At 37.9% G+C, this 19747-nt stretch overlaps 1 protein-coding gene across 10 annotated transcripts in view; it reads left to right on the top strand.

Moving 5' to 3' along the window:
* Window positions 1-19747, top strand: part of BLTP3A (bridge-like lipid transfer protein family member 3A) — a 55666-nt gene that overhangs the window by 22735 nt on the left and 13184 nt on the right. For 5 of the 10 annotated variants that reach the window (XR_015733477.1, XR_015733478.1, XM_087891028.1 and 2 more), the window contains 12 exons: window positions 152-243; window positions 1198-1387; window positions 1653-1793; window positions 2681-2851; window positions 7245-7416; window positions 8564-8650; window positions 9426-9596; window positions 10941-11095; window positions 12210-12351; window positions 12966-13159; window positions 14301-15847; window positions 18226-18425. Coding sequence is in view for 7 of the 10 variants with exons in the window: in XM_034414613.2 (XP_034270504.2) it covers window positions 152-243; window positions 1198-1387; window positions 1653-1793; window positions 2681-2851; window positions 7245-7416; window positions 8564-8650; window positions 9426-9596; window positions 10941-11095; window positions 12210-12351; window positions 12966-13159; window positions 14301-15847; window positions 18226-18425 (3262 nt within the window). In the remaining 3 variants the exon portion in view is untranslated. The remainder of the gene's footprint in view (window positions 1-151; window positions 244-1197; window positions 1388-1652; window positions 1794-2680; window positions 2852-7244; window positions 7417-8563; window positions 8651-9425; window positions 9597-10940; window positions 11096-12209; window positions 12352-12965; window positions 13160-14300; window positions 15848-18225; window positions 18426-19747) is intronic. The other 5 variants (XR_015733479.1, XM_034414614.2, XM_087891029.1 and 2 more) reach the window with 2 other exon arrangements.

The raw sequence follows: 19747 nt of genomic DNA, 5'->3' as shown, positions 1-19747 counted from the left end.
ATTAATATGAAGTGTAACCCAGTAACTAGATTAGGAAAGAATTCTTATTGTTTAACCCCCTAGTATTTTTTAATTTCACCTTGTTTTCTCCTAGTTCCTTCCATGTACTTTCATTCCATTTCTCCATGTTTTTCTCTTTGTTGTTTCACAGTATTTGGATAAAGTTGAAGTGGAGATGCGAACATGTGAAGAGCCCAGGCCACCCAATGGACAGTCTCCCATTGCTGTTGCTTCAGGACAGAGGTAAATTCTGCTTCTAATTTTTTCTTAGTGTGCTTTTTTTCAGCTAGGAATTCGAGACTCCAGGCATGGGGTGCAACCTTTGTTTTTCTAGTTCAAATGGTACTGTGTTGCAGTGGTGTCGGTGGCGGGTTTTTAACAGGGTTAAAAATGGCAGCTGCGACCAGACAATCAAAGGCTCATCTTTTTAAAACACGTTTCACACTTAAAATAAGATGGACTTTGATTGCCTTGTTATGCATGTTAATTTGAAGCCTATAAATATCAAAGATTCCTCCTTCAAATTTTTTTTTCTTGATATCTTCCTCTTGTAGCTACTCTCATATTTTCCTAATAAAGTGCAACTAAGAGCAGCATCTATTATATGGATGGAACCCAGATTACAGTTAATTTTCCCAGATGTTGGATGGGCAGTAAAATAAATCTTGTTGACTTTTGTTTTGTTTCGTTTTGAGCTGCTGAAGAAGAAAGAATGATGTAAAAGAAAGCATTCTATTTTATGGCTCTGGAATTGTCTTTTTGAAAAGAAAAATAAAATTTACATACATAAGATATGTCACAGCTGTACTAAAGCTGGGACCATAGCACACTGTCATTTTGGGACCAATATTTAACAAAAGCCATGCAATTTATAATGTGCTTTGTGTTTGCTTGAAGCATTAATTATAGCAAAGAAGATTTTTTAAAAACAAGCCATATGGTTCTTGCTTCTTTTGTTATCGGCTTCATGAGACAAGCAAAGTTTATTTGTTTGTAGACGTATGAAGATGTTTAATATTTTTAATGATTTTTTTTAAAATTGTAACTAATAAAATTGAAAGAAAACAATCTAGCTATCTGTCCTGACCTAGAAAAAATATAACTGCATAAGCCTAGCACATTTCCGAGTTACATGCTTTAATGTTTAAGATGAGCTAAAGCATTATACTCCATTAAAAATTATTTCCTTCTCTACAGTGAATATGGATTTGCAGAGAAGGTTGTGGAAGGTATGTACATTATTGTCAATTCAATTACCATCAAGATACACTCCAAGGCCTTCCATGCATCATTTGAATTATGGCAGCTTCAAGGATATAGTGTCAACCCCACCTGGCAGCAAAGTGATCTTCGCTTTACCCGAATCACTGATTCACATAAGGGAGAGGTAGGCCCATAAACAGGTGTCCTTATATTTGGAATGCTTTCTGTAGACTTGCAAAGATTTTAACATTTAGTTATGTTTTTCGTTGCTCTGCAGATCTTTTTTGATTTCTGTAGTTTGCCACAACCATTTTGAAATAAACTAAGCTGCTTGTAATTTTTTGTTCTTTCTTAAATTGCCTGTTTCCTAATCTATAATTTACAACATTACGTTAGACAACTTTAGGAACTTTTTTTTTATTTTGTATCCCTTGCTTCCCTCTGGATAGGTTTTAACATTTAAAGAACTCACCTGGCAGACTCTTCGAATAGAAGCTGATGCTACAGAAAATGGAGAACAAGATCCCCTCACTACCCCTCTAAGACTTATTACTAACCAGGGCAAAATCCAAATATCACTTAAGAGGAAGGTGAGTATATATTTTGCTGAAAAGTATTATTGGGTAGAATTATTAATATAACTAGAGTTTGGGTAATATGCATAATATATTTTGATATGTACATTAAGAATTCCCAGCTAACCCATAATAAGATAAAACAATGGAATATATCTTTCCCCAGCTGCTCTGGAGTTCAGAAAACAGAAAAACAGAAGATTTTTTTTTAAATGTAAATTTGAATAATATATTCCAGTTGCAAAGTGTGAAGCTCCCAGTTGCACAAGTTAGAATTATTTTATTAATGAAAAATTTCAGATCCTTGATTTTTAGCAAAAAAAAAGGATTTGATATATGATATACAGGTAGTTCTTGACTATATGTTGTTTTAAAAAGGGTCTGAACAGAAACTTGTTAAACTAAGTTTTAATAGGTTTTAAATAGTTGTTAAAGGGTTGAGAGGAAGGCCTCCATTAAATGCTTAGGATATAGTGGTAGTCTTCCAAGTAATATGAAGTATAACTTCTTACCTGAGCGCTTGTTTCATATTTACAGCCACTCTGGTCAATTTTTCTTGTATTTCCCAGACTTTTTTTGGAACAGCAGTTTATACCATGCATCTTTTAAAAATTTTGTATTCTTAACTCACATTATTAAGGAAGCCAGTTTATTCTATAAATACATGTTGAAAAATCATACAATGCATTTTGTTTAAAGTACTGGGAAATATTGATTGTTCCTTTCTTTTTCAAATAAAAGTGATATATTTAATTGTGTTCGGAGATTATTTAGGAATCAGCCCATTTGCTAGTTTATGGGAAAAATAATTTAAAGATGCTACCCAATGAAGCTGCTTATTCTTGGGAATAAATAACAACCCTTTCAGACAGCGTACTGATCTTTTTCTGTTTATGAGCCAGACAAAGGATTGCAATGTGGTGGCATCTAAGCTCATGTTCCTCCTTGATGACTTGTTGTGGGTGCTAACTGACTCTCAGCTGAAGGCAATGATGAAGTATGCAGAGTCCTTGAGCGAAGCCATGGAGAAATCAGCTCAGCAGAGAAAAAGTTTAGCTCCTGAACCTATCCAAGTAAGCACCTTTAACACATGTAGTAAGATACATTTATTCTCTCTCTCTTTCTCTCTCGTTCATGTGATATTGTTGATTGCATTTATGTCTCACTATGGTAAGAATTGACTTTCTGATAGTTTACGCAATATAGGCAAAATTAAAGTTATATTTTAAAAGTTAAAATAAACATTTTAAACAAATGTTTAAAACAAACAACTCCTCTTCCCATCCAGTCAGTCAGTAAGAAAGGCAAAGATGACTGAGTCTTAACTAAAATGCTTTTCAGAACAGCTTGGTCTTCAGCATCTTCCTTGAATGTCTCATGGACAGGTCAGACTGCGCTCTAATAGGAGGCCGTTCCAGAGAGCTGCTGCTGCTGCTGCTAAAAGGCAGCAAGACCTGGCCTCGGTTCCTTTTACTTCTCCAAAAGTGGGAAGTTAAAAATAGCTTCTCCTGAGATGATTTAATAAGTAGGGCCAATTTTGATTGAAGTAAGCAATCCATCAGATTTGCAGGTGTCAAACCACAAAAGGCTTTATAGCTCACAAAGCTTTAATTTGCCAAAATAGCAGAAGCATATTGTTGTTCCATAGATATTTAGGATTGCATCCAAGTTGGATATTATGTGAATATGAGACATACTGAGATTTAAAAAAAACAATTAGCAAGAGGAGAACAAACAGTAATATTGTTTTCTGTTCCTCCAATAGTTTACTATGTTGCTTCTCATAAGATTACATAGTAAACTGTACAGGTAGTTCTTGGTTAAAGACTCACTTGTTCAGTCACCATTAAAGTTTCAATGGCAGTGAATGAGTGGTACTTGCAAGTTCCTTGCAGTTCCTGCTATTGTAGTGCTCCATGGTGACATGATTAAGATTCAGGCACTTGGCAACTGGTTCGCATTTGTGGCAGCTTCAGCCTCTCATGATCAGTGATCGCTATTTGTTATCTTCCCTGCTAGCTATCTACAGTTGCAAGAAAAAGTATGTGAACCCCCTTGGGATTACATGGAGTTTTGCATGAATTGGTCATAAAATGTGCTCTGAACGTCAATTAAATCACCATAGAAAAACACAGTCTGCTTAAAATAATACTACACAAACATTAGATGTTGCCATGGTTTAATTGAACATAGCATGTAAACATTCACAGTGCAGGGAGGAAAAAGTATGTGAGCCCCTAGCCTAATGACTTCTCCAAGAGCTAATTGGAGCCAGGAGTGAGCCAACCTTGACTCCAATCAGTGTGATGATATTGGATGTGTTGCTGACAGCTCTCCTGCCCTTTAAAAATATACACCTGTTTTGGGTTTACTGGTTTCAAGAAGCACTGTCTGATGTGAACCATGCCTCGCAGAAAAGAGCTCTCAGAAGACCTACGATCAAGAATTGTTGACTTGCATGAAGCTGGAAAGGGTTACAAAAGTATTTATTTTATTTATTTATTTATTTATTTATTTATTATTGAATTTCTATACCGCCCTTCTCCCTGAGGACTCAGGGCGGTGTACAGCCAGAATTAAAAAACATGCAGTACAAATATTAAAAACAATTAAAAGATATATAAATTTGGCCCAATTAAAACTCACTACCAATTAAAACATTTAAAACATTTAAAAACATTTAAAAATTTCTTCTTAAGCCAGCCCGGCTTGCTTGAAAAAATGGGTTTTAAGGGCACGACGGAAGGCACTGAGGTCTTGGATTCTCCTTATCTCCGGGGGCAGCTGATTCCAAAGGGTAGGTGCCCCCACAGAGAAGGCCCTCCCCCTGGGGGTCACCAGCCTACACTGTTTGGCTGATGGCACCCCGAGAAGGCCCTCTCTGTGGGAGCGCACGGGTCGATGGGAGGTCGTCGGTAGCAGCAGGCGGTCTCGAAGATAGCTAGGCCCTATGCCATGGAGCGCTTTGAAGGTGATAACCAGCACCTTGAAGCGCACCCGGAAGACCACCGGGAGCCAGTGCAGCTCGCGCAGGAGCGGTGTTACCTGGGAGCGCCATGCTGCTCCCGTCACTACCCGCGCTGCTGCGTTCTGGACCAGCTGGAGCCTCCGGGTGCTCCTCAAGGGGAGCCCCATGTAGAGAGCGTTGCAGTAGTCAAGGCGAGAGGTGACGAGGGCGTGAGTGACTGTGCACAGGGTATCTCCAAAAGCCTTGATGTTCATGTGTCCACGGTAAGACAGACTGTCTACAAATGGAGAAAGTTTAGCACTGTTGCTACTCTCCCTAGGCGTGGTCGTCCTGTAAAAATGACTGCAAGAGCACAGTGCAGAATGCTTCATGAGGTATAGAAAAATCCTAGAGTGTCAGCTAAAGACCTACAGAAATCTCTGGCACATGCTAACATTTTTGTTGACACATCTACAATAAGGAAAACATTAAACAAGAATGGAGTACATGGGAGGACACCACGGAGGAAGCCATTGCTGTCCAAAAAAAATATTGCAGCACGTTTGAAGTTTGCAAAAGAGCACCTGGATGTTCCACAGCACTACTGGCAAAATATACTGTGGACAGATGAAACCAAAATTGAGTTGTTTGGGAAGAACACACAACACTATGTGTGGAGAAAAAAAGGCACAGCACACCAACATCAAAACCTCATCCCCACTGTAAAACATGGCGGAGGGAGCATCATGGTTTGGGGCTGCTTTGCTGCCTCAGGGCCTGGAGGGATTGTTGTCATTGATGGGAAAATGAATTCCAGAGTTTATCAAGACATTTTGCAGGAAAACGTATGACCATCTGTCCGCCAACTGAAGCTCCGCAGAGGATGGGTGATGCAACAGGACAATGACCCAAAGCATACAAGTAATTCAACAAAAAAATGGCTTCAACAGCACAGAATACGCCTTCTGGAGTGGCCCAGTCAGAGTCCTGACCTCAACCCGATTGAAATGCTGTGGCATGACCTTAAGAGAGCGATTCACACCAGACATCCCAAGAATATTGCTACACTGAAACAGTTTTGTGAAGAGGAGTGGTCCAAAATTACTCCAGATCGTTGTGCAGGTCTGATCTGCAACTACAGGAAACGTTTGGTTGAGGTTATTGCTGCCAAAGGAGGGTCAACAATTTATTAAGTCCAAAGGTTCACATACTTTTTCCTCCCTGCACTGTGAATGTTTACATGTTATGTTCAATTAAACCATGGCAACATCTAATGTTTGTGTAGTATTATTTTCAGCAGACTGTGTTTTTCTATTGTTGTGACTTAGATGAAGTTCAGAGCACATTTTATGACCAATTCATGCAAAACTCCACGTAATCCTAAGGGGTTCGCATACTTTTTCTTGCAACTGTACAAGCAAAGACAATGGTAAACTGGCAGGGAGGGTTGCTTTACTTTTCCTTCTAAAGACAATGTTAACTCCACGTTGTTGATGTGTCACAGTATATTGCTTTATTTAGTTACTTATTTAATCAAGATAGCTGCTCAATCACTAAAACAACCGTAGGCAGTATTTTAAAAAATACATAAATAAAAAGAGTAATACAGTGATATAAAAAACGTATACATATGAGATTGTATCAGGAGAAAAACAGTACCATAAAAAAAAAACAAGCACCAAGCATGGTTACAAATCTCTTCTCCCAGTGCCTGACTAGAAAACAATATCTTTGTGGCTCTTCAATATTAGATTAATAAAGAATCCAGTAATTACCTTAAAATGAAAAAAAACTTTTGTGAAAGATAGAGAGACAAATTATCAGGGAAGTGTAGAGGCCCGGAAATAGTTGTTTTTATTTTCTCACTTGTAAGCTGCTTAAATGTGGGTGAACAGTATTAGGTGTTAGGTCAAGTGAGATGCAGGAATCATTCCTGCATACTGTGTTCTTCAACATTTTTATTAATGACTAGAAAAAGGAAGTGGAGATGCATATTAGCAGATAATTCAAAATCAAACTGCATCTGGAAGGCTACAAATTTTAAAGTCTGAGCCTTTGGGGCTTTGTGGTTGACTAGAGGTGAGGGACAGCTATTCTTTCATTCATATTTCCTTGGCTTCAGTCACGATCTCAATAATTGTTACCCTGTGGTAAGATGGGAAAATTTTTATAAATAAATAAATAAATGTTCATTTTCCCCTGTGGGTTCGCTATATTGTAATTTAGGAAACAGGTATAATGACCTCCCTCTCCCCATCCCACACTGCCCCTGCAAAAACAGCAACAATAAGGGTCTTTAACAATTATCCCAAGATCCCTGTTTTCCATTTTGGCTTTCTGTTTTCTAATATTCATTCAGGGATTTGAATTAGAAATTCTGCCTTGAATTAATGCATTTCAAAGCCTATTTTTTCTGATCCCATAGGATGATTTGAGGTCTTCTGATACTATGCCATCTCCATTGTTCCTCTTAGGTTCTGTATAGGTGTAAATTAGCACTTAATTTTTCTGTATTACAGATCACGCCTCCTATTCCCAGTACCCAACAATCTTGGCCGCATTCATTTGGCAGCACCCATAAAGCTATCAGCCAGTATTTTGAAATGTATGATATGAAAGAGTCTTCCTATCACCTTCTTATTTCCCGTCTGGACCTTCACATATGTGATGATAGTCACACTCGAGAAACAGGTAGCTTTCCCTGGGATGAAATTGGGAGAGCGGGTGGGTTTTTCCCCCTGCCCCCTAGTGACGTGTGCAGAAATTTTAAGCAGGTGTTTCAACTTGGTTCCTCTTTTTCCTCTTTCTTCCTCATTCCAGTTTTTTTATAAAATCGTTTCAGTAGCAAGAAGTCTATTTTGAGCTCATGGGCACATATGGAATGTTAGGTACAGTTACAATAAGGATGCTGTGGAGAATTCTGTATTCACAAATGAAATTGTTAACTAGTGAAATGGCTCCCCACCATTTCTTCCTGTTCCCCCCCCCCAATACCATGTGTTCTTCCTTTTTATTGTTGAGGTACAGATGTTTTTTCCAAACAATATTAGGTTGCAGACATATTCCAGAGGTGGGTTTCAGCAGGTTCTGACCAGTTCTGGAGAACTGGTAGCATAAATTTTGGGTAGTTCGGAGAACTGGTAGTAAAAATTCTGACTGGCCCTGCCCCCATCTATTCTCTGCCTCCCAAGTCCCAGCTGTTTGGGAGGAAATGGGGATTTTGCAGTAACCTCCCCCTGGATTGGGGAGGGAATGGAGATTTTACAGTATCTTTTCCCTGCCATGCCCACCAAGCCACACCCACAGAACTGGTAGTAAAAAATTTTGAAACCTACCACTGACACATTCCCCATTTTTCTAATGGAACCTAAATAGCTATGGCCTACATTGAAAATAAAATGTTAAAGGCTGATGCTTTTTAACACAATAGCTTCATATTTGTTTGTTTGTTAAAAGAATGTTTAAAAATGACTAATATAGATAGAGAGACCTGCAAGCATTAAGGGAGGTTGCTATAAGTATCTTTATGCTTATGGGTATCATTCAACTTAGTTATCTAATTAGAATCATGCTATATGATAATATGACAATATTTTGAAGAATCTAATGAAAATATTTTTAAAACAAAAATCTCAATAAAAATAGATGTTGAGGGATTTATATATTTGACATCGTTTTTTAAAAAATATTCCAAGAGGTGAGATCTAATTTATTTATGATTAAAACAATGTATATTATTCAAAGTGTTACATTTTAGAGTACCTATTCATAGTCTATTTGTGTAAACAAGGCATACAGCAACCAGGATTTGTCTCATTTTAACTCCATTTTACCACAGGTGCTTCCAAACATGGTATAGTGGGAGGTGCAATGCAATTAACTTTCAGGAAGATGGGCTTTGACTATTATCCTTTCCATTGGGCAGGTATGTTGCAAAATTTGTGAGATATTGCATAAGCATTAGTATTCTATTACAGCAAGTGAAATGAGTGTGGCAGGAGGGAAAACGCAGGGGATTTTGTTAGCTTTTTTCTAAACTTGCTGCAATGGAGAAGAGCTGAACATATAGCCCATTCCTGAAGAAGCAGGAATAGAATGCACAGCTATCAATGACACTTTTCTTAAATTTAAATACAATCATATAATTGAAATGGGAGGAAAAATAGGGAATTATGTCATTCTTTATATTATTTTTTTTAAAGATTGTAGGGGCTTCATCACTTGAGGTTTTTATGAAAATATTGGACAGCCACCTATCTGAAATGGTATAGGGTCTCTTGCTTGAGCAAGGGGTTGGACTAGAAGACCTTCAAGGTCCCTTCCAGCTCTATTCTGATTAAAAGAGGACAGATAATATTTCCTTTAACAAAGAAGACCTCAAGGGAAGTCAACATTACTGAGCAAAACTATGAGTAACAAATATTTGTTCATTTATTGTGTACAAATTCCATTAGAGATAGGAATGGTTTTAAGAATGTGGTTTGGAGTCAAATGGCAACATTTGTTAAGCTACAATGGAAAACAGACTATTACGTCTTAATAAATTTTCAGATAGGAAAATTAAATGTACATTTAACAACAAGACCTTTTAACTTGGTTGATCAGAGAGGTCCAAATTAGAAGTGTGTCTTCAAAAACCAAATGAGCTGGCTGACAGAAGTATTCTCATTTTGTCAATTTAAACTCCCTATTTTTTTCAGGTGATAGCTGCAAACATTGGGTGCGATATTGCGATGCCATGGAGACCTGGGAACATTGGGCAAAAAAACTAATGAATGAATTCCAAAACAAGATGGGAAAATATAGTGAAGAAATAAATTCTGCCTTCTTTAAAACCGCAGAGAAGGAATCTCCCTTGAAAAAGAGACAAGGTAACTCAAGATTCCTTATCAAGGTTTTGCAGCTGCAGATGGCTGGGAGCAGCGTTCAGAGCAAACATACAAATTTATCAACAGCATGACTTTGTTAACCATTCAAAAGAGGTTCTTCAGATGTGCTCCTATATTTACCAAAGCATCTCTTTTGATTACTTGGCTCTTCTGTATTTGCTCACTCAAAACCTCATTTAACTTCTGAATAGTGAAGACAGGGCAGCTTTTACCATATAAATAAACTACTGTTGAAACATCCACATTGCATTATGCTACTTATGTGTCTCGTTAAAAAGTGAAATTTAGGAATAGGGATGGGGTACAACTTACGATGTGTTAAAAATAATGCATACACATCTGGATTCGGTGTAACTACTTAAAAGCACCATTGTCTCATGCGAAAAGTAGACTTCCTCTTATTTCAAACTGGAATGATGATGGTTCGAATAGAATTAGAATAGAATAGAATAGAATAGAATAGAATAGAATAGAATAGAATAGAATAGAATAGAATAGAATAGAATAGAACAGAATTCTTTATTGGACACACAAGGAATTTGTCTTGGTGCATATGCTCTCGGTGTACATAAAAGAAAGATACATTCATCAAGAATCATAAGGTACAACACTTAATGATAGTCGTAGGGAAACAGTCAGTATAAATCTTAAGGATACCAGCAACAAGGTTACAGTCATAAAGTCATAAGTGGGAGGAGATGGGTGATAGGAACGATGAGAAAATTAATAATAATGCAGACTTAGTAACTAGTTTGACCGTGTTGTGGGAATTATTTGTTTAGCAGCTTACTTTAAGAGCTTATGAAAGCTAATCCCTGGAATCTATATCAGATATGTATATATTTTTATATAAATATGTGTTTTCCATTTGACAATTGTTTCATGAGAACAAATGCACCACTGTCTTCTGTATGTATTGAAGGTGGGAGGATAGTTCTGAAGTTTTGTTGCCTATAATCATTGTTGAGTCTTAATGATAACTTCTGCATATTAACATATTTTAAAATATCCTCATTCAAAAAGTCTTCTTCTGCTATTAGTCAAGGGAAGGACAATACCAAAGAGGCAGCTATGAAAATAACTTACAAATAAGGCAAGCTATAACTTCTGAGTCTCTGCTAATGACTGTTTTTTAAAGAAGAATTTTCAAGCACATAAAAGTTCTATCTATATTTGTTGCATTCAGTATTGTTGGTTTGGTACTTTTCATGCCAATAAAGAACCGAGGGTGGGAAAGGTAGAGAACAATACTTTTAAGTTTAAGGATTTATTTTAATGGCTGAAAGGAAGAATTTGTTCTGATTATTATGATGGTTTTGCTTTAAGATGCTGTTTCTAGTTCTCCAAAAAGCTCTACAGAGAAGGGGTTACATCAGACCAGCACACCACCTCATACCCTGCTAGGACTCCAACGGCCTGCATGGAATAGACTCCGATCCAGTTGCCTGGTTGTTCGAGTTGACGATCTGGATATTCATCAGGTAAAGTTCTAATATTTATATGGAAAAGTGAGCATCACACTGTTCTGCCCCAGCTCCGGATTTCCAAGGATATTGACAGACACCAACGGTCCTTATCAAATTTATTAAGTAGCAAGAATAAACAAGACCGGCAAAAGTTGGCAACCAGCCCAGAAAACAAGATATGATAAACCAAAATACTCTTATAATAATACGAGTTGTTTCCAGCAAGAACGCACTAGCTGTGTGCAACTTAAATAGGCTAAGGGAGTGGCCAATTATCCTCAAGCCCTACTCTCGAGTAGACCTCCTCCTCCTGATTAGCCACTCCTGCCTTTTGGCAGCCCTGCGTGCTTGAGCATTGAGGAGAGGCTCCTCCACTTCTCTCTCTCCACTTGAAGGAGCCTCTGGAGGTTCTGAAGGCCCTGGCTGAGTCTCTGTCTCTGGCACCACATCCTCTTCAGCCTCCTCGCTGTCCAACGCAAGCGCCGGCTGCGCAGGCTGCTGGTGCAACCCCACACCAGCCTCCTCGTCGTCGGGATCAGCCACAATCCACGCAGGCCACTGGCAGGCCACAACACACACGGATATGTTGCCTTGTCTAAGCGCTTGTTGCTATTGATAGTGCTCACTGGGCTTTTCTCCACACTGGGCATCTTCTTCCCTTCCAAGGAAGTTTTGACTATTTTGTGTAATATCCCCCTAATAATCATATCTAAGAGTAGATAATTATTTATCCCAGTGATCCTATCCATTATTTTGATATAGCTCCTGTCTTTTATGGTTTATATTCTTTTTTTAATCATTAATTAAAAAAAGAACTGTGTTAAAGCAAAACAGTTTGCCACCCCAAAAAAAAAGGAGGGGGAATAAGAGTCAGTTCAAATTTCTGTCTCACATTCTGTTTAGGTTTCCAGAAAACCAAACTGATTACTTATAACACAAGAATATACTATTTGAAAAGTACTGTGTAATAGCGCTTCAAACATTTCAATGACTGGTGCTTTTCTTCTTCTAAAATCTTTCCTTTTATGTCCTAGATTACATACACTTAAGTGTAAAAGTTCAAAGAGTATCACTGTCATAATTCATATGTATGTACCTACACATATACAATATTTCTGTTGCTTTCCAGGTTTCTACAGCTGGACAGCAGAGTAAGAAGCCTTCAACATTACTTTCATGTAGAAGGAAATTATTGAATCTTCCTGAACATACGTCAGCAATCCATATAGTTTTCACGGAGTACTATTTTCCAGACCACACTACTTTTCCAGGTGACAATCTCAGGAATCATATTCCTCTAATCTTTTACAAAAGTTGATAAAAGTGTCAACATTACTATTTCTTTCATCTTAACACATTTCCCTTTCATTTCCATCATGTTTCTCTTAATACAAAAAAAACTTGCAAAGATAGAATAGCAGTTGCACAGCCCTTTTATTTGAGCACTCTACCTTGAAGCATCTCATTCTTTCTACTTCTTCGTTACAGTTTAAAAGTATGCTCTATCTCCCTAGGGATTTGGAAATTTGCCCAAAGAAGGCCTGTAGGGGGCATGAGGCATCCTCTAGATGAGGGGTCCCCAATCCCCGGGCCACAGCCTACTATCGGGCTGTGGCCTGTTCAGAACTGGGCTGTGCGAGACATAGGCTGGCAAGCACATGTGCGCACAGCTCCACTCACATGAGCAGTGGGCTGATGCATACACTTGCCCACTGGCCCGTTGGTCGCGCAGCCCAATGGAAGTTCTCAACATGTGTTGACTACAATCCTCTATCATACCCAGCTAACATGGTCAGTAGTTGATCTAAAGTGGTTCAGAATTGGTTGCAATTGAAGGCAAGAATCAGTGGAACTCTAACCTTTTTTTTTTTTCTCTTTTCCCCAGTCCCAAGTCCAAACTTGTACTTGCAGATGAATGGTTTGGTTTTCACTTTGGACACAAGGAGCATGCTTTGGGTGAATTTATTCTGCCTTGATCTCTATCGCAGTCTACAACAGTTTAAAGCTATATACAAGCTGGAGAGCTCTGGAAAAAGGGAGGAACACATCGATATTCGATTGGATGGCTTTATGTTAAAGGTTTGTTTATTTGCTTTTGCTTCTACTGTGTCTTAAATTAGGCAGACAAAGAACTCTTGTAGTAAGGAGGATGAATGAGGGAGAATTTCTTTTAGTGGAACAAACTCTTTGCTCTTTCTTCCTGTGGAGTTAGTGAAACATTTGACAGCTTTCTTCAGAGTTATATTGCAGAAAATCATAAAAAGCTGCTAGCCTGAGAGAAAGTGACTCATTGATAAATATTATTGATAATTAAGATTGATTGTTTGAATGAAATTTTGTCGTCAACTCGGGATGTCCTTTGTATCTCTGCACTCTCCTAAGTGTAGCGGGTATGCACGAGAAAGAGCAAGTCCATTTCAAATAAGAAAAGGCCAAGTAGGCTTCTTTGTTTTATCCACTGACAGCTTCTAGATCACTTGCAACTCCCTTTTTTTGGGTTCTGCATGGACTGATAGTACTTTAACTGGATCGTTTCATGCAGTCATTTTAATTGAGTATTATTGTTACTCATTTAGGGGTAAAGTGCCATCATTGTGTAACCCATCAAATAAAATCAAATAAAAGTTACTGTAATCAAAATTATTATCCCAGTTCTTTAAAGGAAAAAAAAATCAGAAGTCTGATAGCACCTCTCTAACTAACAATTTTTGTTAAAAGACATATGCTTTTTATGCAGCTCATAAAAGCTTATGTCTTTTAATAAATTTGTGAGTTGAAAAAGGTATTACTAGACTCCAAATATTTTGCTACCATAGACTAAGATGACTCCTGCTACAAGCTTTATGAAGTAAAATTCCCCTTGAATTTGTGCTTATGGTACAAGTTTTTAAATAATAAAAAAAAGATTACTGGAGTCTTCTAACTGTGGTAAAACTGTTTAAACGGTACATTTATGTATTATATACTACAAAGGTCTTGTGGAATCATATGTTAAATTTGGGAAATTTCATTTTTTCCTTACTCAGCCATAACAGAGTTGTGTGACCTTATGTAGATCACAATCTGTCAGTTTCAGTTCCCTATTGCTAATATAAGTAACTGGCTATCAAGATAACACGTTAGTAGTGTGCTATAAGCATTTTTAAATATTCACTGTTTTACTTCTGTACTTTTACGGCTATATAGATCGTTCTTAATATTCCTTCTGCACCTCATACAGGTAAACATCCCAGTGGACAAAAAAGTAATTGATCACCAGGACCGTCCCCAGTGTCTCTCTATGTCCACATCAGAAGTGACAGCTACTAATACAAGGCATGGACCTCATTGCAGCTGTTTAGCCCTGCAGAACCTGTTCCGTAGATTTGCTGCTTCTGAATTCTTCCATTCTAGCTATACCAAATTCCCTAAATTTCAGGACAACTTTAGTCTCTTGCATACTCTCTTTCTACGTCACGCATACCAGGTGGATACCAATGTCCAGCAGCACACAGATTTCTGTCACTTTCCTGGCAAATCTTCCGTTTTTGAAGATCTTTGGTCTGTTAATTTTACCCAGGTGTCCTTGGATTTTGAGGGGACCAAAAGTTCCAAAGGAGAGGCCCTTAACTTTATCTACCCTTTCCCACTCTGTGTGTGGGCTTGCCTCCCAAAGAAATGGGAACAAGCCCAGGCAGCAATGCTGAAAGTTTCATCTACCTCAAATGTTAGACTTAAATCTTCCACGACTTTTAGTAATCATACTGAGAACCAGGTCTTTTCCGGTGAGGAGCAATTCTGCCAAAGATCAAAGACTGAGCAGAATTTGAGAAGCATCTACCTTACCCCAGAGGCAAAGGAAGTCTTGGAAGAAAGTTGTACTGTTAATGATGAAGGAAATGATAATGATTTGGAAATATCTGCCGATATCCACGTTCTTCTGTATTCAAGTGCACATATGAAGGTGCAACTCAATCATTATCAGTATTTGATGCTACTTCGAATGAAAGAAGTACTACAGACTTTTCAAGAGCAATTTACCCTAGATACCCAGGAAATAACTGGGTCGCCTTTAGATTCCATAACCACTTGCATAGGCATCATGTTCAACAGTACTGAGGTAGCTTTGCTAATGCATCCTGTTCCTGGTTCTTCACTAGAACCAAGATCTGTAGATTCAGATTCTACCAGTCTAGTTGAATCTGAACTCTCAGCGTCAGAGAGTAGGGAAAGACTAATTGCTGAAAGCAAAGAGCTGAAGTCAGATGTTAGCTCCGAGAAGGAAAATAGTAGTCCCATCAAAATGTCAGAAGATACAGGAACTGAGAATACAGATAGGAATATGACTGCATCGCAAAATGGAATGCTGAAATCCCAAACTGATGGATCTTTGACAGAAGAAGAATTGCATAGTCAAGCCACTGGACAGAGGAGCCCTGTAGAAGAAGCACATGAAGCTGAAGAAATCCCTGAAGCAGAGAAACAGTATGAGCACGTCAACCTACCTAAGACTTCTGAAGTTCTTCCTTCCAGACCATCTTCCATTGTAGATCCTTTAGGTGGCATACATATCCCTCTTAATGGGCAAGAAGAGTTGATTCCATTGAGAAATATGGAGTTGGAGTTATCTAGTGCATTGCATATAACAAAGGATGCCACCAAGGAAGCCTTGCATGTTACTATGGACCTCACTAAAGAAGCCATGTCAATAACAAAAGATGCTTTCAGTTTGAGCAAGGAAAAAATGACTTCCACTATGCAGAAAATGCTGTTCCACCCCCAAATCAAGTGAGTAATACTTTAAACTAACACTACAGTTAGGATAATAGTGATTATTACCGTCTTCTGTTCTGTCTTCATTTTTGTGTTTGGGCAAGTGTAATCCGGAGTTCATTTTTACTTTATCTTTTCCCTGCTATTTAAATATTTAATAGCCCTTTGATTATAGTTCTTTTTGATTACGCTTTTTCCATGAGTCTTGTCACAAAGGGAGCCAGCCTTTCACTTATTCCATGTGCTGGCTTTAGGATGAACTACTTTGCTGTGATATCAGTGAATCGTAGTTTTAAAATTTTAGAAACAAGCTGTGTACATTGTAGATTGTCTTTAGATAAATCTCCTGGTACTCTGTAAGCATTTTTACTATGCTAGTCTTTTTCCCTCCCTTGTAATTAATTTATTGTTGCCACCTTTCCTCTCTTAAGTTTTCGGACTTTACACTAATTTTTTCAGAGTTACAAATGGTATTATGGAAAGTGTCAGTTAAAACAATCTATTTAGTGATCTTTATATCTTTGTTATTTTTTCAACCCAATAGAGATAATTACTGCTGGCCATGTAACGTTTGAGAGGACAAAATGTCCCTTTCATTCCATACACTGAAGCCACTGAAGTGGCTCATTGCTGTCTTCTAATTCATCTTTATATTTATTCTTGTGAGTGGGTGTGTGTAGTAAAATACTGCTTATAGGAAATAAGTATACGATTCCAGTGAGACAAAATGTATCTCACTGGTGAAATCCAATTTTTTTTACTACTGGTTCTGTGGGCGTGGCTTGGTGGGCATGGTGTGGCTTGGTGGGCGTGGTGTGGCTTGGTGGGCGTGGCAGGGGAAGGACACTGCAAAATCGTCATTCCCTCCCCACTCCTGGGGGAAGGATATTGCAAAATCTCCATTTCCACCACACTCTGGGGTCAGCCAGAGTTGGTATTTGCCGGTTCTCCGAACTACTCAAAATTTCCGCTACCGGTTCTCCAGAACCTGCTGGATTTCACCCCTGATGTATCTGCTATTTCTCTCAGAGAAGTAGAAAGGAGGTAACTGTGATGTGTTTTTTTTCTTGCAGAATACAAAATTGTATGTGTAATATATACAGATGTGGCCAAAGGTATTGGTACCCCTCAACTTTTTCCAAGTACTGGTAGTTCTCGACTTACAACAGTTCATTCAGTGACTGTTCAAGGTTATAAGAGCACTGAAAAAAAGTGACTTATGACAGTTTTTCACACTTATGACCATTTCAGCATCCCCATGGTCACGTGATCAAAATTCAGACGCTTGGCAACAGGTTTGTGTTTATGACGGTTGCAGTGTGCCGGTGTCATGTGATCCCATTTTGCGACCTGACAAGCAAAAGTCAATGGCAAAGCCAGATTCACTTAACAACTGTGTTATTAACTTAACAATGGCAATGATTCACTTAACAGCTGTGGCAAGAAAAGTTGTAAAATGGAACAAAATTCACTTAACATATGGCTCACTTAGCAACAGAAATTTTGGGCTCAATTATGGTCATAAGTCAAGGACTATCTATAATTCCAATTCAAGAAATTGAAACTGACACAAGTAAACAGCATCCACTGTTCATTATTCCGTAGAGCAGACGCTTTGCTTCTGATGTGTGAAAGGGCATGGATATAATTACTGGTCCTCATAAACTAATATATATTTATAGCACACTTTTTTGAGGCAATAACTGAAGTCAAACTCTTTCTGGAGCCTTGAATAATACTTCTACACTTCTCAACTGGCAATTTGTTCCATTCCATTTCATTTGAGCAAAATTGTCCCAGTTATCTCATGTTTGATGGGTCCTTCTCCCAATTGGGATTTTCAGCTTTGTTCTATTGGATTCAGATCACTTTATCCTGCAAAGCATAAAAGGCGGTACCAGAGGCAGCAAAGCAACCCCATAACATTATGGAGCTTCATCCAAGATTCATTTCTAGATGTGGTGTTCTTTTCTTTAAAAGTATCTTTTTCCCCCCTGTGAACACACAACAAAACAGAACTGCTGGGATTTATCAAAAAGCTCTAATTTTGTTTCATCTGGCCAAAGGACATTCTCCCAGAACGGTGGCTTGTCAGTGTGCATTTTAGCAAATAGTCTGCTTGAGGGATTACTAAAATTTAATAATGTCATTTAACTTCTAAGGGCTACCAATAATTATGTCTGTGCGATTTTTTTATTACAAGAACCAAAACCAAAGAACTATAGAATAAAGAATGGTAGATGCCATTTATTTCTGTCAAATTTAATTTACTTCATGACAAATTGGGACTCTCTAGAAAAAATGAAGGGACAGCAACACTTATGGCCACATCTGTAGGCTCTCATGATAACTATGTTCATTAACACCAACAAATTTTGATCTGTGATTGTCAGCAGAGATCTTTCACCAAAGCCTGAAGAGGCAGCAGTGACTCAAGTAGGAAGTAATAGTGAAAGTGTGCGTTTTTCCTCCATGAAGAAGACTGCTTCACAACATTCCTTTGATACCAATTCGTTAGATGGCAGTGGTCTTGAAGATAGACTGTCAGTAGATAGTGATGGCAGTGATGGCTTTGTTATGCTTATGGATTCAGGTAATAAGAGTTTATTTGGTTTCGGTCTTATTACAGATTAATAAAAAGGAACTTAATGGAATTGTAAAGTAAAAACATTTGGTATTTTAGAGGATGACTTACAAAGTGGCTACCTTGGGAGAATTGCATACTCATAAAACAGCTGCTGTGGCAGGTCATCACAAGCCAATCGTTTGCCAGAATGTTTAGTATCTATCATCCCAATGGAACCTCTGTTGGGCCCAAAAATATTCCCGTAAATAAATGTGCTATTACTTTTTCTTACAACATATCAACTTTCCCTTTCATTTTTTAATTCAAATAATATGTTTTTAAAAGGCTAGCTAGAGCAGAGCGTCTAGTGGGCATTGATCTACAGGTATATCAATCAAGAATAAGGAATTGGAGGGAAGCTACATGTTGCTGAGCTGTTACTCTTAGCAGTTACAAGGAGGTATGACAGTAGTAATGTTGGGAATTATATAATCTGGTCTGTTAAATGGCTATGTTTGAAAAAAATATCTAAAAGTGATATTATGGATAAAAGTGGGGACTTCTTAAACCAATTACTTCTTTAACCATTTTTTCTTATTTCCATTGAGGCAACATAAAATTCATCTACTGCATAGGTTATATAGTGGGTGAGTCATCCTGGAGACGATGAATCGGATAAAATTTATCTAATATCCCTGGGAATTTATCTATTGGGATGAAATATAAATAGATTTTATATTCCTCTGAAATTAGCAATGTAATAATATGTGTGAGTTGGTTTCCATTTCCTTATTGCCACATGGACATGTGCACTCTGCTATGGGGGTTTTATTATACCTGCCTTGAAGTACTGCTGGTGGAAGAGTAGTTTATCTAGCTTTAAAAATGCTTTTCGCAACTTGGAGAAAATTAGGTTTTGCAGATAACATGCTGATTCCCATGTTCCTTAATTTATTCACATTCAGTCACGTTGGGACAAGGGTTGACTTCGGTCTGAAACTCTACATCACTTATTCTTTAATAATTAATTGTTTGGCTTGATCATAGCCTATTGATATTAAAAATGGTAGAGAAAGAGTCCATATGAAGTCAATTTATACTCCACTGCCTGTTTCCAGGGAGAAGACAAATTATCTGTTAAAATTAAGGGGGTCAGTCCAATTGAAAAAAATTGTATTTTAAGCCAGTATATTATCATCATCTTCCAGGCTCTGACCTGGATTAACGGCATTCCTGTCTCGAGTCTTAACTGGGCATTTGGAATTCCATTGGGAGCAGCTAAAATTGATCGCAAAAAAATTGTTTGCACAGTTTCCTTGTTGAGTGTTTTGATGGTGAGATTTTTTTTC

Source organism: Pantherophis guttatus, chromosome 3 (genome assembly GCF_059756535.1).
Source record: "Pantherophis guttatus breed Tessera chromosome 3, ASM5975653v1, whole genome shotgun sequence".
NCBI lineage: Eukaryota > Metazoa > Chordata > Lepidosauria > Squamata > Colubridae > Pantherophis > Pantherophis guttatus.
Note: the sequence above shows the minus strand (reverse complement) of the source record. Positions and strands in the feature narration are given on the sequence as shown.